At 36.9% G+C, this 23,665-nt stretch overlaps 1 protein-coding gene across 1 annotated transcript in view; it reads right to left on the bottom strand.

The window, feature by feature from the left end:
- The window catches only part of MBD2 (methyl-CpG binding domain protein 2), a 69,647-nt gene that overhangs the window by 22,908 nt on the left and 23,074 nt on the right, over positions 1-23,665 (bottom strand). Inside the window, exon 3 of the mRNA XM_030810402.1 lies at positions 11,190-11,327. Coding sequence (XP_030666262.1) covers positions 11,190-11,327 — 138 coding nt within the window. The remainder of the gene's footprint in view (positions 1-11,189; positions 11,328-23,665) is intronic.

Raw genomic sequence — 23,665 nt, 5'->3', positions numbered from 1 at the left:
GGATTACAGGCGTGAGCCACCGTGCCCGGCCAAATTAATTCCTATTCTTTCTGTTAGGACACTAACAGGCACTATTTTTTTTTCTTTCTTTCTTTTTTTTTTTTTTTTTTGAGACAGAGTATCACTCTGTTGCTCAAGCAGGAGTCAGGGATGCAGTGGGCATGATCATAGCTCGCTGCAGCCTGGAACTCCTGGGCTCAAGGAATCCTCCTGCCTCAGCCACCCGAGTAATTGGGACTACAGGCCCACACCACTGCGCCAGCTAGTTTCTTAAAAAATTTCCTGTAGACATGGAGTCTCACTTTCTTGGCAGGCTGCTCTCAAACTCATGGCCTCAAGCAATCCTCCCATCTCAGCCTCCCAAAGTGCTTGGATTACAGGCATAAGCCACCATGCCCAGCCGTTCTTCTTTTTTAATACCAATACATCGAGACATAGAAGTACATATGCACTATTTAGAATGTGACATTAATCAACCACTAGAATTAAAATCAGGTTATAAATCCTCAAAATTACCAGAAGTATAAATTTAAATGAAAAACCCAGACCACAGAACAGAAAAAGAAATACCAAAAAATAATGACAAAATATTAAAAACAGTATATAAACACAGTGACAGAATTAGGACTAAACATATCTGTAATAGCAATAAATGTAATGGTAAACTCACCAATTCTGAAAAAGACCTTCAGATCATATTTTTAAACAAATTAAAAAACTCAACTGTATGTTTTATGCAAGAGACGTTTAAAAATAAAGAGACTCAGAAAGCTGGAAATAAAAAGAAAGTGCAAAGAAATAGCAAACAAATACAGGCATAAAAAGAAAACAAAGATCCCAATAGTACTATAAGATTACTTTAAGGCAACAGTGTCAAATAAGACAAAGCATAATCCATTATAAAGAAATAACTTCTATAAAAGAAATGTTTTCTTATAGAAAGAAATTTGATAGAATTGGATTTGAATTTCAATGAGGAAAAGCTCATATACAGACTGAGTTCAAAACTTGTTAGGAAAGGTCTCCCCAATACCTCATTCCACTTTTCATTTGGATACTACCAATATCAGAGAAAAGAATATCACAATAGATACTGCAAACATTAAAAATATTACTAGAAATATATAAACAACCTTTTGCCACTAACTTTGAAAATTATAAAATGCACAAATTCCTAGAAAATCACATGAAAAAAACTAGAAAGAAAAAATGAATATTCTTCCATGTATCTATTTTAAAAATTGAAGCCTGAGCAACATAGTGAGACCCCATCCCTACAAAAAGTAACAAAATTTTTAAAAACTAGCCAGGCATGGTGGTGTGCACCTGTAGTCCCAGCTACTCCAGAGGCTGAGGTGTGAGGCTCACTTGAGCCCAGGAGGGCAAGGCTGCAGTGAGCTGTGATCACACCATTACACTCCAGCCTGAGCGACAGAGCGAGACCCTGTCTCAAAAACAAAGAAAAAAAGTGAATCTGTAAGTTAAAACTTTTCCATAAAAAAAATAGGCCGAGATGACCTCCCAATTAATTATTCCAAAAAGAAATTTTTTTGTTTTTCAAAAATGCCAATTTTATAGAAACTCTTCCAGAGAATATAAGAAGAGGGATCACCTCCAAGCTCATTTTACAAAGCCAGAAAACCTTGATACTAAAGCTTGAGAAGAACATTACAAGAAAAGAAAAGTACAAGTCAATTTCAATCATGAATATAAAGGCAAAACATCCTAAACCTAGTAACAGCAACTCTAAAACAGTGATAAAAATGATAACACGTTACAACCACATTGGGCTTACTCCAGGAATTCTAGATCTGTTTAACATTCAAAAACATCAAACAGTGAAATTAATCACATAAACCAATCAATATGATACACTTTATTAACAGAATAAATAAACATTATTTGATCACTTAACTAGGTAGAGGAAAATAATTGATAGAATTTAATATCCATTCATAAGAAATGTTCTTAGTAAAATAGAAATAGAAGCAAATTTCCTTAATCTGACAAAGAATATTTACAAAAAAAGCCTAGAGCAAGTATCACGTTTAATGGAGAAACATTAAAAATGTTCCCTGACATCACGAATGAGACTAGAATATCTGTTATCATCAATTCCATTCAAGATTGTACTGGAAGTTCTAACTAATAAAATAAAACAAGGACAAAAAATCAAAGTTTAAAGATTGTTAAGAAAGCAAGAAGGAAAGAAAAAGAAAGAAAGAAAGAAAGAAAGAAAGAAAGAAAGAAAGAAAGAAAGAAACTCTCATTGACAGATGACACGTTTATTCACATGTAAAGTCCAAAAGAATCATAGATGACTTAATAATTTAGAAGGATAACTGAATTCAGAGTCAATACACAAAATCAATTCATTTCTAATATTAGCAAAAGATAATTAGAAAATAAAAATTTTATAAATGACACCATTTACAGTAACATCAAATATCTAAGAATCAATTAAAGATATATAAGATCACTAGAATGAAAACTGTAAAAGCTTACTGGAGGAATACGCAAGATTTGTGGACTGTAACACTTAATATTATAAAAATATTAATTCTCCCCACAGATTTACATCCTAGCAGCATAAAGAAAATATTATTGATGAGCATGTGGCAGAAATTTTAAAATCAGAAAAGGTTAACTGTAATTATATTAGAAAACCTAACATAGAGTTATTAAGATTAAAAACAACAAAGAATTATGACAGAAAGGAGTGGCAGGGCATTACTTACCCTACCCAGAAAAATTTTCATTCACAATAATGTAAACTCTATTTAACCTATTTACCTAAAATTGTGATACATCTAGGTTGGGAGCATGACGGCAGAGAGAGAGAACTATGTAGTCACCTGTCCTTGGGGAAAGTAAAGAAATAATGGCTAAAATTAACAAAGACATAGCCTAATAAGTATATTAATTAGAAATATGAAGATAATTATAAAGAGATATGATAAGAATTAAGAATAAATGTTTCTGGCAAAGACTAGAAGACTTAACTGGAGTAGTAAACTACTGTTTTGAGAAGTAGTTTTTAAAAACACTTCGATTTTTTCATCTGTATTCCTATGTTACTTAGAGAAATAAAGTTCACAGATCCTCCCACATTGACAGTTGCCATGTTTTTAAAATGAACTAGAAAAATACACAATTATTGGTAACTATGAACCAACGGCCTATGCATTCCTTAATTTTTTCTTTTTTTTTCTTTTTTTCTTTCTTTTTTTTTTTTTTTTGAGACAGGGTCTCATTCTAGAGTGCAGTGGCCTGATCTCAGCTCACTGCAACCGCTGCCTCCTGGGTTCAAGCAATTCTCATGCCTCAGCCTCCCAAGCTGGGACTACAGGCATGCGCCACCATGCTCAGCTAATTTTTGTCATTTTTAGTAGAGATGGGTCTTCACCATGTTGGCCAGGTTGGTTTCGAACTCCTGGCCTCAAGAAATGTGCCTGCCTCAGCCTCCCAAAGTGCTGGGATTACACATGTTGAGCCACTGCATCTAGCCTCATTCCTTAATTTTTAAAAATTCACATGTGATGTCTCAATTGCAATTCTTCCCTCCGTAAAGACTGACCATATCTCCAGACTCTCTTGGGCTCTAGCCCATCATCTTTTACTAGCTCAACATGAAACAATTACTTTAAGAGTATAAATTTTCTACCACTCAAATTCATATTTTATTATTTTTAAAAAATATTGAGCTACCCTTTATTATGTCCATATTTCTGTCAAAGATATCATTCTTCCACTTTATTCTAAGATTCTTCATATAGGCAGAGCTGATAAGTCAATAAATTTTGTCAATTATTTATTTTATTCTTTTTTTTTAGATGGATTCTTGCTCTGTCACCCAGGCTGGAGTGCAGTGGTGCGATCTCGGCTCACTACAACCTCCACCTCCCAGGTTCAGGCAATTCTCTGCCTCAGCCTCTCAAGTAGCTGGGATTACAGGCACTTGCCACCACGCCCAGCTAATTTTTTTTTGTATTTTTGGTAGAGACAGGGTTTCACCATCTTGGCCAGGCTGGTCTTGAACTCCTGACCACGTGATCCACCCGCCTCAGCCTCCCAAAGTGCTGGGATTACAGGCATGAGCCACTGTGCCCGGCCATCAGTTATTTTATGAACAGCATAAAACACACCTTATCACTTATGCCCTAACTTCCTGTAAGAGTTTCTTCAATGATCTCCTAACCCTGTCAGTCCTCATACTATATACAATTGACAGACATCTGTCTAGAATGTTCCCTCCATATTTCTCTGCTTTTGAAGACCACATGCTCTCTCACTTTTCTGGTGTTTTTTCATTGCACTTAACACAACATGATACATTATCTATACATGTATTTGTCTGACTCACTTCCTATCCTCACACTAGATGGAAAGTTCCATGACAACAGGGACTTTGTCTTGTTCACTGCAGTATCCCATTGTTTAGAAAAGTACAAGGTGAAGGCTCAATAAATAATTTTTGAATGAATGAATAATTTAATTCACTAATTCAACAAATTTACATATTAAGCACTTACATAATAGAGAAATTGTGGATAAAGCAATGAATAACCTAACACAGTTGTGGTCACAAAAGAAGAAAGAAGAAACACTAAGGAAGGTCTCTAAATCCAAACTTAGTAAATCAGGGGTTTTCTGAACAGAAGAAGTGACATCTAAGTTCTTGATGTCACTTGAGAGATGAGTAAGAAACACCCAGCTGAAGGAGGGAAAGGAAACAGCATGAAATCTGATCAAGGTATGTAAGGGTCAGGGGTAGGAGATGAATAGCATATGCAAAAATCTGAAAAATGTTCTATATGATTTGAATGTAGAACAAAAGAAGAAGGTGAGGCCAGAGAGGTAAGCAAAAGGGCTTGGCAGTCATGTTAAAGTGTTCTGAATTTACCCTAAAAGCCACCAGAAAGCACTGCAGGGTTTTCAGCAGTATAACACTATTACCACTATCAGACCATCATGCCAGAGGAACACCTGGCTGCAATATGAAGAGTGAAGTAAGGGAACAAGACAGGAAGCACTTGCACCCAGGAGTTCAAGACCACCCTGGGCAAAATAGTGAAATCCCATCTCTATGAAAAACACAAAATTAGCCAGGCATGGTGGTGTGCACCTGTGGTACTGGCTACTCAGGAGGCTGAGGTGGGAGCATCCCTTGAGCCCAGGAGGTTGAAGCTGCAATGAGTCGTGACTGCACCACTGCACTCCAGCCTGGGTAGCTAAGCAAGACCCTGTCTGCAAAAAAAAAAAGACAAAAAGCAGAGAGATTAGATGAAATGAATGATAGTTACCTAGTCTCAGAATGGAGCAAGAGAACATTCAGGAGGTAGGATCAATAGGACTTGCTGGCTAAATAGACGCTTGGGGTGAAAGACAGGAAGAATCAAGGATGATGCTCAGGTTTCCAGCTTAGGCAGCCACGTGGACAGTGGTCCTTTCACTGAGATAAAGCACATCTAATAAAAGGCAGATTTGACTGAATGACAAAGGAGTTAATAGAGATAAAGCGATAGATTACAGGTGCTGGTGAGACTTCCAAGTGAACAATGTTAGTAGGAGAACTGACACAAACGACTGAAGCTCAGGATGAAGATATAAATTTGGGGATCATTAACATATGGATGATAACTGAAGCCATGGGAATGAATGAAATCACCCATGGAGGGTTTACATACAAAAAAAAATGCATAGTATTCCCTGGGAAACCTCAACATTTTAAAAGACAGAGAAAGAAGAACCTAAGAAGGGGATTGAGAAAAAAAAGTATGGAGGAAAAGCAAGAAAGTGCAGCGTCAAAGAACGAAAGCAAATGTTTCAGAAAGAGGGGTAGTTATATTGTTTAATGTGAAAGCAGGGCAAGAAATTTAAAGACCGAAACTTGTCCATTCAGTTTAACGAGGAACATCAGCAATCCTGAAAAGAACAGTTTCAGTGAGAACAAAAGCTATTATTTCAGAGACATAAACATACTGAGTAAGAGGTAAGGCAGATAGTAAACACACACAATGCCAAGAAGTTTGACTTTAACAAGAAAAGAAAGAGAATAAACACTAAAAGGGGAGCAGTGAAGTGGATAATTTTTTTTAAGATGGGGTGGATTTGAATATATTTAAATGCTTTGGGAAGAAGCCAGTTTAGAGACAGGTTGAAGATAAAAGGTAAGTGACGTACTCCATTGGATGGGGTCTCTGGGAAGGAAGGAGGAAGTGTATCTGCGGAGTACAGGTGTTGGAATTAGCTTTAAGCCACCAGGAGATACCTTTAAGTTCAGTTCAGATGGGTAATATAAAAGCTACTCCCTAGTTAAAAAAGCTCTAAACGTTTCTCATTTTTTAAATTTAACACAAATGCCTCAGTCTATTTAACTTTATACATATTGAAATAAATATAAATTTAAAATAAAATACCCCTTTAAACTACTGAATTACTCCCCCCCCCAAAAAAAAGTACTAATAATACTCAAAGCTATAGAAAAAGAGTCCCCAACTCCCAGGCCACAGACGGGTAGTGGTTCCATGGCCTGTTGGGAGCTGGGTGGCACAGCAGGAGGTAAGCATTACTGCCTGGGTTCCACCTCCTGTCCAATCAGAGGCAGCAGTAAATTCTCATAGGGGCACAAACCCCACTGTGCTCTGCGCATGTGAGGGATCTAGGTTGCATGCTCCTTATAAAAATCTAATGCCCAATGATCTGAGGTGGGATGGTTTCATCCCAAAACCATCCCCCTCCCCCTCACCTGGTCCATGGAAAAATTGTCTTCCATGAAACCAGTCCCTGATGTCAAAAAGGTTGGGGACTGCTGCTATAGAAGGTAAGCTGAAACTGGAAAGTATCTAACTTATTGATAGTCTTTTAATTTGGTACAGCTCTTTGGAATCAATTTGCTAGTATGTATCAAAAATGTAAATATTCACACTAATTATATTTCTGGGAATCTAGCCCAAGGAAACATTATAAAATATTGTTAGAAAATATTTTTTACATTTTAAAAATATGTCCAGCATATGTTTCATGCCTGTTCTAAAGATTTCCTCAAGCCTCCTAGCAACAGTAACCTCACTTTTCTTAAACACCTATAGCACTTGCCTGTACTATTCTACTATTCATTTGGCACTTTGTATATGGCATCTTCCCAACAGTACCCAGAGTAATATTTTTAAGTGTTATAGGACACATCCTCTATTTTCTCTGCCCAGGCAGTCAATTTTTCTGTCCGGAGCAAAGAAATATATCCACCATGAGACTCTGTGCTTTAGCTTATCTATTTGTCAATCATTAAGAACATTATAATGAGACTATAGTAGAAACAACTGTTAGAGATTAGAAACAAGAAAATGTTGCTAGAATGCCTGAAATAGTAACCCTCAGAGTTTTAGCAACTGAAAGCTGAACTATTTTACACACTTTTCATACACAGTGACTTTAAACTGCACATTTACAAAATTTATCTTTAATCAGGAAAGTTTCTTCTAATACATTTTAAAACATTCCTTCTAAAAGAAAAGGCTGGCTTCTGGAAGTAGGTGAAGGAAAGTTTCATATCCCTGAAAGGGGAATTGGCAAAATGAAATAAAAGGAAAAAAATCTAAGATCAAGTGGAAGATTCAAATCTGCTTTTTTACTGTTAAACAATTACTCCTACAAAAAAGTGAATATTCTGTAAGAAATGTAATTAATATTCAAAGACTGTCAAAAACACAAAAGCCTTTTAGCCCTCTATAATCTAATAATTAAAAGTAAGAAGTAATAGTTCAAAGATGAAGCTTCTTTGGTTTGAGGCTAAAAGAGAAAAACAAGCAATCAAGAGATCAGATAGTATCAAAGATGACAGCAGCAAAGAAATAAGAAACAGAAATGGTAGTTCTTCACATTATGAAGGGGGTAAACTAGGAAAGGCATTGTTACCAGCAAAAATTACAACTCAATTAGACTAAAAAGATCTTGAGATGTGTTTTATGCATCTAGCTGAATAAGGATATTTCAGTGATTACTGTTTGGGATAATAGTCTGATAACTGGCAGAGTTCCCTCCTCCCCACTACAGGGGTCTTTTTAATCTAAAGAAAAGACAAGCAATCATCAAATACACTGATGCTACATACAAAAATGGCTGGCTACTACCCTATTATAACTAGGTTTTACAAATTCCATCACTACCTTATAATTTTAATTATAAGTAGAAATCACTGCTGAATTTTGTTTAATGCTTTTCTTTACATTCCCTAATTTGCACTTTTAAAGCTAAGGCATTTTCAAGGAGTCAATGCATTAAAAATTCATAATTTATGTATTTCATAGAATTCAAATTAGGCTGCTATATAAATGACCTGGGCATAGGATGTTGGTTATAAAAGACAGAATTATTATTTTTAATGATTGCTTCTCGTCTAAATTAAACATTTCAAATCTTTTCACAGTAAAGCCTAGTTAATATTCAGAAGCCTAATCCTAGTTACAGGCCTCAAAATTCAACACTTTAAAATGAATTACAATATCACTATCTTGAACATCTTATTAAAAGAATGTGATATAAAGAATAAAAACATTTATATCTATGGGAACCTCAAAAATAGAAACCTCACTGTCTAATTCATTTACTCTCTCATAAAAATAACTTCTCCAATTGGAATATTTGGCAATTTATATTATCAACTGAATTCAATGAATCTAAGTAATGGATAGCAAAATTGGAAGAATCATTTTTGCCTATGTATATTTTGCCAACTATCTCCTCAATTACAATAGCTGATTAGCAGTCATCTGCCATATGTATATCAAAATAGAATTAAAACCAACATCTTTCCTTTACTAACAAACTGAATCTAAACTGGAATACTTTGGATGACAGATCATGATTTTTAAAACAGTAACATGAAAATTGTCTTTTTACTATTTTCCAATATTCTGCCCAATGCACAGTCCTATTGGTGAGACATTGGTTAAATATTAATTCTTACATTGACGATAAAGAAAGAGGAAAGACAACTAATGTCTTAGCACAATCAAAAGCATCCAGCAAAAATTGTCAGGTACCATAAGGATAAAGTAAAAAACAGCCAAAGCTTTTGGAGAAGTGGCCTGCTAAATAATTTTAAACACTTCCTGTCTATGCAAGCTAAAAAGAAGATTAAACCCTCAAAAGATCTGGGTTGAAATGACGTAAGTTTTTTGGGGAGAGATGGAGGAGATGGAACTTTGCTCTTTGGACACATACCTTTCATTTGAGAATAATCTCATACACCATAATAAAAGAAGGAAAACTTAAAACTATTCAACATACCAAAGAACAAGGAGCAACTAGTCTGGTTATTTCAACTTTAAAACTCTAAGTTACCAATATCTCTATGGCCAGGGAAACACCCAGTAAATAATTACTAGAGGTTTTTAAAACTGTGACTGAATTTAGGTGCAGAAAATAATTAAATTACTTTTAAAATGGCCAGAATTTGCTAATCAATTGATCTTTAAATAAAACATTTGGGTTTATAGACTATATTGAGAATGATTTGGCAAAGAAAAGATGAGGATAAAATCTATTAAATACTATCTGATCTCATAAGGAAACTCAAATTTCCAACGTGGAACGATATTATTAATTAAATATTACATTCCACCTTCTTTATCTTTCAGAATTTTTGAAGCAAATCTGTTTTACCCAATTACATACTTTCAAAATTTTCAATTAATAAATATCTTTGTGGGGAAATGATTTTTAAATCACCAAAAAGTCAAAGGACAAGATGTTCAAGACTTTAGACAGTATCTGAGAAAGAATACAACCAGGGAATGGCTTTATGAAGGTGGGCAAAGTTCAGAATGCCAGAATTCCTTCCCTGTTGTAATGAATATACTGCAACCTCCTGTGGTTTCGTGACTATCACTGGGTGTGGTAGTAAAACAGAAGGGAAAAGCCTCACACAGAAAGCTGAATGGCCCAAAGAAAACCTAAGTGGTGACAAGAGCCTAAAGGCACATGCAGGTACGCATCTTTTATGTTGGATGTGATACACTTACATGGCCCCTGTTGAATCTCTTGGGGACCAACAGTAAAGCAAGTTTAGAACTTCAAATCTTGAGACATCTATAGCAAGATGCTGATCCAATGTGGCTCCAAATATCTTCTGTTTTCCTGGCTCACCTGAAGAGGAAAAAACACTACAGAGGATGTGGGAACTGAATTTCTTTATGTAGTTTCTTCTAGAGCAACTGTCTGAAAGTTTTGGCCCAATCCTTTATGAAGTCTGGAGATGAGACACTTGAAGGACTAGTGAAAAACAAAATTCAAATGAAAAGGTGGAGTGAGATATCTAAAAGGGGAATACGAGAGCAAAAGATAACCGTCGTAGGTAAATCAGTGTTTCTAATCCTTAGGTGGACTCAGGTGGGAGGAGGCAGAGAAAGGAGAGAAAAAAAAACGCACAGATGTTTCTCCCTCCACTCCCTCACCCCAATTGCTACTAAAAATTCATAAACTACCTAGGCTTTTTGACCACAATTAGGGAGTGAATAAGCAAGGTTATGTGGAAGGTTTAAGCATTTTGTCCAGTCTCCCTCCCCGGGCTATATGGCATTAATAGGCAGCAGGGAGGCCTTTCAGGTAATGCTTTTTTTCTAAGAAAAGATTCTGGTGGAATACAGCCTGAAGCAATAAAGAAAGAGAAAAATAAATTGAATTTGTACAAAAATGGAAGTCACAGGACAATATACCATATTGACAAAGTTCATCTAATTCTGTTTTTCAAAAGGGGTGGGACAGATTTCACAAAACAAGAAATCAGAATAAAAAGTAGTTTTAGCTTCCAAATAATAGAAAATATTTTTAAACTAAGCAACACAAACTACATGCTTCATTCTTCTATGAAATATTATCCTTGGAAAGATAATCTTTAAAAAACTAAGATTAGCAGAACCAAGTCTGATGTATATTACCACACGAAAAGCATAAAAATTTAGTCCATATTATGAATTAGATTCATTCGTAATTAGCTTCTTAAATTTTTTCTTAAAAATATTTTACCTAAATTTTGCATACTTCAGCATTCATGCAATAGCCTAGGACACAAAATAATTTTCTTTCCAAATATACTCCATTTTAACCAGACTTTATTTGAATTATTTCTGGTAAAAATACCAGCATTTTTCTGAAAAATAAGATTGGAGAACGAATTAGATCCTTACCTGACGTGGCTGTTCATTCATTCGTTGTGGGTCTGATTTCACTTTATTACTAGGATGATTTGTGACTTTGGTTACCGGTTGTTTGAAAATTGATGCTGTTTGTCTAATTGGCAATGTCGTATTCAAGTCTGGTTTACCCTGTGAATATACATGTATTTTTATTTAAAATATTATATATAAACACAATCAGATGACTTCTTACTAATTCAATATCTATGACTTTAAATCAAATTATTCCAAACTTCTCAGTCTATCGCAGCATTTTAAATACTCTAAAGTACATTTTAAGCACCTAATACGTGACACATGTATGAAGTTTCCTCAAAATACATGAAAAACTTTGTATACTCTGTTTTTTTTTTTTTTTTTTTTTTTTTGAGACGGAGTCTCACTCTGTCGCCCAGGCTGGAGTGCAGTGGCGCAATCTAGGCTCACTTATACAATCTCCGCCTCCCGGGTCTACTTACGCCATCCGCCTCAGCCTCCCGAGTAGCTGGGACTACAGGCGCCCGCCACCAAGCCAGCTAATTTTTTGTATTTTCAGTAGAGATGGGGTTTCACCGTGTTAGCCAGGATGGTCTCGATCTCCTGACATCATGATCCACCCGCTTCAGCCTCCCAAAGTGCTGGGATTACAGGTGTGAGCCACCGCGCCCGGCAAGCTTTTTGTATACTTTTAAGCGTAAGAAAATTCTCTACACAAATTTCGTGTCTGATTAGCAAGGCACTAACGACTTTTAAATGTTTAAGATTGGTTTATCCAAAAAAAGAACTTGGGGTTTTGTTTGTTTAGGGACAGGGTCTCACTCTGTTGCCCAGGCTGGAGCACGGTGGCATGATCATGGCTCACGGCAGCCTCGACCTCCTGGGCTCGAGCAATCCTCTGACCTCAGCCTCCCGAGTAGCTGGGACTACAGGCAGTGCCACCAGCAGGCTAAGTTTTTGTATTTTTTTTGTAGAGATGGGGTCTCCCTACATTACCAGGCTGGTCTCAAACTCCTGGACTCCAGCAATCTGCAGGCCTCAGCCTCCCAAAGTGCTGGGATTACAGGTGTGAGCCACCACACCTGGCCAAGAACTTTAAGGATAACAATCAGGATAGCAATCATTTCTACATTGAGAATGGAGGAAAATATTGGCATATTTGGGCATTAAAATATAAACAACCTGATCAGCAATTAGGAAGCCAGACTTACATAAAATCACATAAATTAACCTCTTTTATATAAAAATAAATAAGTATGAATGGTAGTTCTAATTCCAGCAAACAGAACTCAATTTAGAAAAATGTGATAAGGAAGTGTTCCTTATTTTTAATATACAGTAGGTCTTTGAATAATGTCGTTTTGTTCAATGTCATTTTGTTATAACAATGATGAGAAAAAAAAAATCCATTCCCAGCCTAAGCCTATCTGTGTGAAGTTGGCATGTTCTCCCCAGGTCTGTTTGGGTTTTCTCCGTGTACTCCTGTTTCCTCCCACATTCCAAAGATGAGTGCACTTTAGGTTCAGTGGTGCATCCACATGGTCCCAGCCTGAGTGAGCGTGCGTGCGACCTGTGATGGGATGGGGTCCTGTCCAGGGTGGGGTCCCGCCTGGTACCCTGAGTTGCTGGGAGAGGCTCTGGCCCCCACGACCCTGAACTGGAATCAGTGGGTGAATAATAATCTTGTTTATATTAATCTTTCTTAAATGTGTGGAGAGCTCACATTAATTTCAGTGTTTATCATTATAAGTGTTTTGGTCTTCATTTAGAAGTTTGGGATGTTTTGTGACCAGAAATATGCCACAGGAACTTAATTTTTGTCTATATCGATTAGCCTAGAGTAAATATGTTTCATTATACATCATATGGCTAGAAGTCGGTTTCCAAGAACCTATCAACAACACTAAGTGAGGACTTACTGAATATTATATTTAATACTTGTAAAGGAGATTTAACACTGAAGCTTCGTAAAGCCACATAACTTATTTACCTAGTTTTAAACAATCAATCAATAAAATCTAAGATGTGTTCCAGTGAGGTCAAAATGTGGCACAGAATTGCTATTAAGTTCATTTGCAATACTCTTAACAAGAAAGAAAAGGGAGAAAACACAATTATTGTGTTTTCTGAGATTCTGGCAAAAAAGATGAAGTTACATATACCTGAAAACAAAATACATCTGATATATTTTTGATATTTACAGGATATTTGATGAACTTTTATCTTTACTACTACCCCCACATATAAATTGTAATGTCAACTTCCATGCTCTAAAACAGGGGTTCTCAAAACTGAGCATGCATCAGAATCACCCAGAGGGCTTGTTAAAACACAGATGACTAAGTCTCACCCCTGGCACTGGGCATTTGGCAGGTCTGAGATAGGGCCTAGGAATTTGCATTTCTATTAAGGTCTCAGATAATATTGATGCTGCTAATCCCGGGACCACACCTGGAGAAACACAGCTCTAAAACAAAGATTGCAACTTGATGGCAGGTGGATCAAGCCCAACCCAGAGATGAGTGTTCATTTTTTAGTGCCTTTAATAAATTAAGTCAGCACCTAAAAATCTACAGTCTTCATATAAAATCCAGAATTCTAGCTTCTCTTAAAAACTGAAAAGATCTAGAAATACTGGACTTGGTTTGGCAACAACAATAGGCTGTGACTGGTTAGAAATGGCTTTCCAGTAGAGGCCTCAGGGTCTCCTGTTGTAACATTCCTCAACAACTCACATTTGCATTACCTGTCTGGGCCCTGTAGGCACTGAGTTTGTGACCTCTACTTAAAGAACATTAGCATGCCTAGAAAGGTAAGCCTCACAATCATCTGACAATTATTTCAATTACAGTATTCTTTAGATCCACTATTAAATGTGTCCTTACCTCTACACCTCCCCACACAACACAGCCCTCCTGTTTGTATTGGGCAATCCCATCATTCCTTCATCTCATTTTTTTCCCCTGATGTCTCTGCTTACCTTTAAAAGATATGCTCATCTCAAATGACTCTAACAGTATTATTTCTCAAGTATTTAGTTTTATCTTTATGGATTTTCAAAAAGTATATAAAATGTGCAAATTTGGTTGACAAGCTACAAAGTAACCACTTAGGTTGCCAACTCTACAAAGTGTGAGGCTCAGGAGTACGCATTTTAAATGCTCTCCTGGTCATTCTGTGATGCAAAGGAAGTTTGAACACCTCTGATTTATGACATCCAGACCATTTGGAGGCCCGAAGTGAAGTCACCCAACCTATTAACAACAGCAGACAATATTCAATCCTTAAGCAGCTTCACACATAAATGCTTATAGGGAACTTCTTGTCACTAATTAGGTATAATCAATATGTATCACTAAATGACGCCTTGTTTGGCTTTTAATGTTTTGTTAAACCGGAGAAAGAGTCTCGCTGTGTCGCCCAGGCTGGAGTGCAGTGGCGCGATCTTGGCTCACTGCAACCTCCGCCTCCTGGGTTCCTGCCTCAGCCTCCCGAGTACCTGGGACTACAGGTGCGCACCACCACACCCAGCTAATTTTTGTATTTTTAGTAGAGACAGGGTTTCACCATGTTGGCCAGCACGGTCTCGATCTCTTGACCTCGTGATCCGCCTGCCTCGGCTTCCCAAAGTGCTGGGATTACAGACGCAAGCCACTGTGCCAGGCCTTTGTTCTTAATAAAGAATGATATACTCTGCTGGTATTAGAACAAAGGTGGCATCACGTGTCTACTTCAGCAGACACACAGAAGTATTTGCAACTGTCTGCACGAGTAAACATATTCAAACCTGTGAGATTTTCATTACCAAGGATGACTGGAGGCAACTAAACTGTTTTAAACGATGAATCCTGAATCCATGAAGACTGGAAGGAAGCATGGAACACGTCAAACTATTAATGCTATTGATGCTACACTGGTAAGATGGACGTTTTTCCATTCACTTATGTTTCTGTGCAATAAAAAAAATTAAAAGAAAAGCCTGGCTAAAATATTTAAGATATACAACTAACTTCCATTGTCTAATGAGACAGTTCATTCCCTACTGGCACAGAATGAGACATTATTCAAAATGGGCTGCATTATTCTTCACTCAATCTTATTTTGGTTTTTAGTATTTTTTCTCCTTTTAACTGGCCTAGAAGCTCTGACGACAGAAAGAATGTCTTTAATTTATTATTCTAAAACAGTATCACATGAAGCTGAGCAATCTGTAAAGCTGGACTAACTAGTTTTCCCAGAAACTGTCACAGAAACAGTCAATTCTATTACCTCTACCCTGAGGACTGCCCTGAGTCACTATTAATTTATGCCCAGTTGTGTGTCGGAGTTTTTCTACAGTTTAGTTTAGAATCTAAAGGACCAATCTACCATCAGCTTCAGAGTTAAAAGCCAGACACTTTTTTATGGCACAAGATTAAAGCTGTTTATGTATATGCAATCTTCTTGTATCTTCAATATGAGAAAAAGTGAAGCAGAAATTCTTTGTTGCAAAATTAAACTGGCAAACACATTCTAATACCAGAACTAAGTTTCCAACCTTTGACAAATCTATGTACAGACTAGCCCTCAAATCAAAATGTAATACATTTTATAATAATGTGTATATTAGGCTGAAAGTATTTTTCTTGAGGATCTATTTTATCCCCTAGCTGCAAGGAGGAACATAAAAATAAATCTTGCTTATTTTTAAAAATTTTACTTCCTCTCTTTCCCATAAGTATCTGAGATATATCTTTTGTACACTCCGAAAGGACAAAATACACAAAAATTAATTTTTAAAAACAGAAGATCAAGGACAAAGAAAAAAACAGATATCCTTTGGAAAAGATCAATAGTGATACTAGAGCCGAGCATCGAATGTGGATCTGAATTTTCAAGGGGCCTGGGCAAAGAGAGAAACATTCAATTACTCAGATATCATGGTCAGAAAGGAGGACGCATACCAAGTAATGAGGAAAACAAAAAATGTCCAGGTATTAAATCTAGAAGAAAATCGATAAAGACACTAAACTTCACAACAAATATTAAGCAGATTCCAAATGCTCTTTCTTTTTTCAGTGACTTTCCATAAAAACCAAGAACATAAGACTAAAGGACAACTCAGTAAAGGTGAGTCTGAAAGGGCCTAATTATTGTGTAACCTTCCAATGATCTCACGTGATTAAGGATACAAGAGAATAACTAAAGAGGCAGCTGAAGAACATGTACCATAAGCCAGTGGCTGTCAAATATTTTTGTATTTCTACCCCTTATGAGAAATTTGAAAATATATATACCCCACCTGCATTTTAAAGTCAGCAAGAATATTTCATATTTTAATGTAATCAGTTGCAAAGGATGCACTTACCAGAAGTAATTTAAATGCTAATACTTTAATAATAAACTATTACATCTAACAGAATCTAAATGTACCCACCATTACCTATTTAAATACAAACAAACTCTTCAATGGTTATAAATTTTCATTCCCTTTGCTCTTTGAATAATTCCATTTCCAAACTTATTTCCTATTTTAAACTTGATAAACTTTCACTGATCATTTATGGATCATGAAATTATTTCACTTTCTGTGACCATAAAGCTCTTAGTGATAAAACAACAAATTTCTTCTGGTTTATTACAATTATATGTGACCAAAATAAAGTATTATCATTTTTAGTACATAAATTACATATATAGAAATTCATTGTGTGTGTGTGTGTGTGTGTGTATATATACATATGTAGCTTAATGAAAATAATTTTTTAAATAATTTTATATTCTCAAGTGCGTATTACTAATTGCTAGAATGGGACAAGGTATAGCATCAATTCTATTCCTAGTCTTCCTTTTTCATAGATGTAGCACTGAGAAATGTTGTTCACATAAATGAGTAGATAGAATGAATTTTATTCCACATCATTCAAATTCTCTGAACTCCTTTTGAGTTATATGATAGAATGTAACAGTGAACCATCAAAAAAAATTAAAAATCAGTCAACATCTACATAAAGTCCTCTAAATTTTGTTGAAAGCAAGTAATTGTACTTGTCGAAAGAACTGACTGTTCCTGAGTCATTCGTGTTCTCAATCCAGTATCTCATACTGTCCCTTTATGATATCAAACATTTTGTACCATGGTAATATTGCACACAAGTGAGAAGTATGCTGTTCTGTAAAATGGGAGGTTGACTATAAAGGTGAATTACAGAAAAAATAATGTGTACTTCTATCACAGGTTACATTCTCAGATCAATTGAAGGAAGGAGTGTATACGGAATTTAAAGATATCAAAATGGATTCCTTTAAAACCATCCATGTCTATGAATATCATGTAAAGCCTCCACACAGCATAGTTTGAGCACCGGGGACTTACACTGTACTATATTGTAAATACCACTTTTTTTCAGTATGGCTTTGAAATAAAGTGGTATGACAGTTCAAATTGTACATTATTCTAGGGTCCAAGCCTAGTAGACTCATTTTATCTTTAAAATTCACTCAAATTTTGCACTTTACCTTAAACATTAGCCATGTTTAAGGTAAAAATGTTGCTCTACCTACCCAAAATGTTCAAATAAAACTGACACTTCCAAGTATTATTCAAGCGTCATTTTAATTCTGCGGTTTTTGCATACACTGCACACTCCCCAAAAGATACTCCATTTTGAGAAGCAGAGACTATATCTCTAAGGTCGGTTTCCTCATCTGTAAACGAGAATAATAATAGCTATTGGATAAAATTCTTACAAAAATCAAACGAGATAATGCATGTTATGCTGCTGCTGCTGCTACAAATGCAGCTTTCATTCAGTTGATCATTGAACAAATACTGAGTGCCTACTATGTGGCAGGCACCGACTGGACCATCCATATATAGTCATAAAAAAAAAGAAAAACACATCGGCCCTTAGTAAAACAAGTTTATAGTTTATAGTCATGTTGGTACAAATTCTAAATAAATAGCAGTTATTTCTTTAACCTAAACAGGTTATTGAACATGCTATTAAAATTTAGAAATTTAACCTCTTAAGTTTTCCCAGAAATAAAGCTATCCCCTGGTTCAAACAAAGGTGTGCCTGAGTGATACCTTTAGGTCAAATCAAGGCTGTTCTCAAAAAGTAATTGGAGATTTGCTCCGGAATATATACAGTAGTCCATAGTGAATGTCCTTCCACAAAACCAAATACCAACAATGGAAAGTGCCTTACAATTCTTCATAAGTTTTAAATTAATATAATTCACATACCATAAAACTCATCATTTTAAAATATACAATTCAGTGGTTTCTAGTATATTCACTAATTTGTGCAACTTCATAGGTTTTTACAAAAAGCAAAGAAAAAATTATCTGGTACTCACGATGCATATGCAGAAAATCCACTTAGTCTAATATTCTATGTGGGGAACAAGATTTTTTTTAAGGAGATTAATGGCATATTAATTAAAATATTAATAGGATGGATGGACTACACTTTGAGCTCATTAAAAAGGACTACACCTGTTCACAGAAGAATGATTACAATTCATCAATGAAAACAAGTTTTGAAGAGTTCTGCTTGAAAAATAACTTACTGGAGCTTTAGTTAATGTAACGGACATCACCAAAGATGCCAGAGTTTCAGCCAGATATCCTAGAACAGTCCTACTCAAACTCAGACAGTTATTATATGGAGTTAATCATCTTCTTCTCAGTTGGCATTAGCTATGTACACATCCTTGAGAGAACTATGGAAATAGTGACACAAATGGTTTTCTGTAGGGCTTAATTCTATTGCTGACCTGGAGTCTACAAGCTAACTCTTCAGGACCTATAAAAGTTCTGTTAACACCTGGGCATACCAAACAAATCTTGTTAAAGCCATACCATGGACGACTCTGTCTCCGAATCTACCTTCATGATTATCACTATAGCCAAGTCCAGAGCCTCTCAAAAAGTTCTACCACACTTAGACACATTTGAAGCACTAGTTTATAATATAATAAAGCTAGTATCATACTGAACAAATCACTCTCATCAGCAAGCCTATTTGCTAACATGGCTAACATTCTTCTGTTCACTCTTTGCTTCCTAGCAATCTCTATCCCATCAATATCTACATGACTCAAATTAGCCAAAAGGATGGACCAGTACTATTATTAATAGCTAATAACCTGATTATCTTCATTAGCTAAAGAATATCAGCTAAATATCCTTTATGTATTCACTTACTAAAAACATTTCTGTATATAAGAGAAAATTAGAAGCTGTTTGAACAAGAGAACATGAATTCATTCTACTGTCTTTTGCTACATCTTACCCTTTCTTCCTTTATTCATTCATTAAACCAGTACTGTCCAAGTCACCATCATCCCCACCTGGACAAATACAACAGCTTCCTAACTGGCCTCCGACTTCCACTTCTGTGTCTCTACATTTTCCACACACGGTCAAAGCAGTCTTATTTCCCCCTATGTAAAACCCTCAGACAGCATTCTATACTATTCCTTATGCTGGCTGGCACAGCCCTGTTTTCAGGCTTGCCTACTTTAACCTCACCTAGTACTACTCCTCCACTCACTAAGCTCCAGCCAACCTGGTCTTTTTGTCTTCACATGATGAGTGCATCCTTCCTTAGGGAATTTACACTGGCTACTCCCTCTACAGGGAAAGCTTCTCCTTCTGGTTTTTGTATAGCACCTCAAATGTTGAATATTTAAAATTGATTTTATTTACTCACATAAATTATTTCCCTAAAGTGGCCTCAGTAAATGGCACCTCTATCTACCCACTTAATCTAAAAACCAAGAATTCTCCGTTAAGTACTCCGTTACGCTCTACACACAATTCATCAGCAAAACCAATCAATCCTATTTTCAAAAGAGATTTAGAATCTGTCCACTTCTATCTCCACGGGCACGTGTCTAGATCATTGTCATTATCATCATCAAAATCATCATCATCATCATACTACAACAGCTACTTGCTCCTCACTTGTACTTTTGATTTCAGTATCAAATTAATAGAAACCTGTACTCAACAGTGGCCCACACTTATCCCTTGGAGTGACTTTAGGGCCTAGAAATGCTGGACTTATCACCTATGACCTATTCGTTCCCCTTCCCTGTCCCCAACTTTATCTAGAGAGACCAGAAAACACTCAGTTGAGAAAGACTTTAATAACTGACAAAAAGGGTATCAGTATCTTTGGCAACAATTTTACTTTCTCCATAGGTCAGGAATGTTGGTGGAATAAATGAAGTCTTTGTTTTCAGTTTGGATGGAGGAATCCTAGGAAGGTAGAAGCCAAGAGGCAGTTCTTACCACACTGTGCTCTACCAGGAGCTGGTCATCAGAATGGTCCTACCACAGGGCTCCGATGGTGGTGAACTGGCCATGAAGTACCTCAGGCAGAAATAAGTCAGCCCAGTAAGGCATTACTTCATTAACTGAAAACTCCATAGTCAAATAAACGCCTAATCTGAGCTGCAGCAAGTGACCTGGCTCTTCACCTACTCCCTCACATCTTCTGCCAAGCTCCTTCTCCTGCTTTTAAAAAAGTGGTTATTTTTCAGTTATAGATTCCATTGAGAATTTGAGGAAAATAAGCTCTCTCGTCGAGAAATGTACACAAGGCTGGATGCTGTGGCTCACGCCTGTAATCCTAGCCCTTTGGAAGCCAAGGCAGGTGGATCGATTGAGCCCAGGAGTTTGAGACCAGCCTAGGCAACATGACAAAACCCTGTCACTACAAAAAATACAAAACGTTAGCCAGGAGTGGTGGCTTGCACCTGTAGTCCCAGCTACTCAGGAGGCTGAGATGGGAGGATCACCTGAGCCCAGGAGGTCAAGGCTGAGTGAGCTGTGATGCACCACTGCACTTCCCCCTGGGTGAGAAAGTGAGACCCTGTCTCAACAACAATAAAATGTACACACACAAAAATTGCACACAATTCAAAGGTTCCTGGAGGTCTTTCTGAGGCATGGTCGCCCAGATTAGAAACCTCCCTGCCTATTGGTTCCTTCCAAGCTGACCTCTTTAAACCTTTAAAGGAAAAATAACCATAATGTTCTTTGATCAGGCATTCTCTTCTGAATACTGTCTTCTCTCTTCCAATTCTCATTCAAGCTTCTTAAGAGTAGGCCAACCATTTTTGTGGAAAGGGGTAAAAATGCATGTATGTGTACATGTTCATAAATGCACATAAGCTCTAGACAGACATACAAAAAGCCTCATTAACAAGTTTCCTCTAAAGAAGAGGATTGGGACTGAGAGACAGGAGAGGGAGACATTTTTCACTGAATACCCTTTTCACTATGTGCCCAAATTACTTAACCAAATAATAATAATTTTTTTTTTTTTTTGAGACGGAGTCTCGCTCTGTTGCCCAGGCTGGAGTACAGTGGCACAATCTTGGCTCACTGCAGCCTCCGCTTCCCGGGTTCACGCCATTCTCCTGCCTCAGTCTCCTGAGAAGCTGGGACTACAGGCGCCCACCGCCACCACGCCCAGCTAAATTTTTGTATTTTTAGTAAAGACGGGGTTTCACCGTGTTAGCCAGGATGGTCTTGATCTCCTGACCTTGTGATCTGCCCGCCTTGGCCTCCCTAAGTGCTAGGATTACAGGCTTGAGCCACCAAGCCCGGCCAGTACAATTTTAAAACATCTGAAAGAACAGGCACATTGTGTTTCTAGTCTCTCATTTCCCAGAAACTTTCTGGAATTCTAAATACGACTTATCCTTTCTATCCATTGAAACTGGTAATGTAAAGTCACCAGTTGCTTCATAATTTAGAAATCCAATGGCTAGACAAAGTCTTTATCCTCCCTAATCTCTAACAAAAATCTGTTTTCCAGGCTGTTGTAACACCACATTCTCTTGATTCTCCTATTTCTTTTCTGGAAGGTTCACTTACTCTCCATAAGATTCATTTATTCATTTAATCCATGGGCCTACAGAGTGACAAGATACACTTCATTTGTCCTTATTTTGGGCATTATCAATGACAAAAACACTATGAAAGGAGTTGTCAAAGTGTGACCTGAGAATTCCTGGGGGTCCCCAAGATCATTTTGGAAGTCTAAGAACAAAACTATTTTAACTCGATCTTCCTCACTCCACCCCCAAAACTTGCCCTTATTCCCCTATTCCCTGACTCCCCTGCCCCAAGTGACCGAAGCCAGGGTTGTTGCAGCATCCATTCTCTTTGTGTAACCATCAGGTACTTACATCTAATTTCTCAAGTCTCACCTTTCCATACTTCCTGCACAGGATTCATTCAGGCCATCTTTTTTCTAGACTACAACAGCCCAACTATTCTCCCTACTTCTAGTTTCATCCCTTCCCAAATCCAGTCTCCATACTGTGCCCCACTCTATATATCCAAATCTGATTCTTATCATCACCACTAAGTTTCTCAAACTACACAGAAATTGCCATCAAGATAGATGAGCTCTCCACAAAATTTTTTATTACTGTTGAGGATAATTAAAACAAGTACTTTCTAGATCATGTGACTGAGAACCTAGCATACAGCCATATACCAATCCAAGTGTGTGTTTATACTCACAATAACATACTACCACCTTAAACCAAGATCATTCATGAGAAATAAATAATGGCAGACTTAACACACAACTGATTCCATTCAAGAGAATATGATGTTCTTTATTTTCAAATGTATCCAATTTGGGTGAATAGAGAAATGTGATGAAAGAACTGAGCCTTTCCAAGATACCAGTAGTATTGTCAAGCAAAACTAAAAAATAATTTGTTCCATGCCATATTCACATTGTAAGCAATTTGTAAAATATGTCGTATGTCACATTAAATTAATGTTAGGGAACTTGAATTTTATTAGTTTTGTAGATTTAATTTACAAAACATTTGATGTTAAGACCTAGAAACACAAATTCAGCATGTTTACACATCTAAAACACTAAACTTCTAGTGACAAACCAAGCTACCTGAAGTCCCCTAAACATATCTTGCACTTAGAATCACTGTACTCTTCTTTATCCAATCCTAGAGTGTCTCCAATTAAATTTTAATATGTTCTTGCCTCTCCTCCCAGTTCCCTGCTAAAAATGTTGACAGTCACATCTGTGAAACCCTGCAACATCTCCTCTTTGAAAAATCAAACATAAATGCCTAAACAATATTTAGCTTTTGAAGCAAAGGTTTGGTTTTTATTTGCATATTGAGAGGCAAAGCTTATTTGCATATTGAGAGGCAAAGCTCCGTGCTGTTCAATAGGATAGTGACTAGGTACATCTGGCTACTTAATTTTAAAGTAAAACTAAAAATTGAGGCCGGGCACAGTGGCTCACGCCTGTAATCCCAGCATCTTGGGAGGCCGAGGCGGGCGGATCACGAGGTCAGGAGATCGAGACCATCCTGGCTAACAGGGTGAAACCTGTCTCTACTAAAAATACGAAAAATTAGCTGGGCGTGGTGACGGGCGCCTGTAGTCCCAGCTACTTGGGAGGCTGAGGCAGGAGAATGGCGTGAACCCAGGAGGCAGAGCTTGC

The sequence above is a fragment of the Nomascus leucogenys genome, chromosome 4 (assembly GCF_006542625.1).
Source record: "Nomascus leucogenys isolate Asia chromosome 4, Asia_NLE_v1, whole genome shotgun sequence".
NCBI classification, from domain to species: domain Eukaryota; kingdom Metazoa; phylum Chordata; class Mammalia; order Primates; family Hylobatidae; genus Nomascus; species Nomascus leucogenys.
Note: the sequence above shows the minus strand (reverse complement) of the source record. Positions and strands in the feature narration are given on the sequence as shown.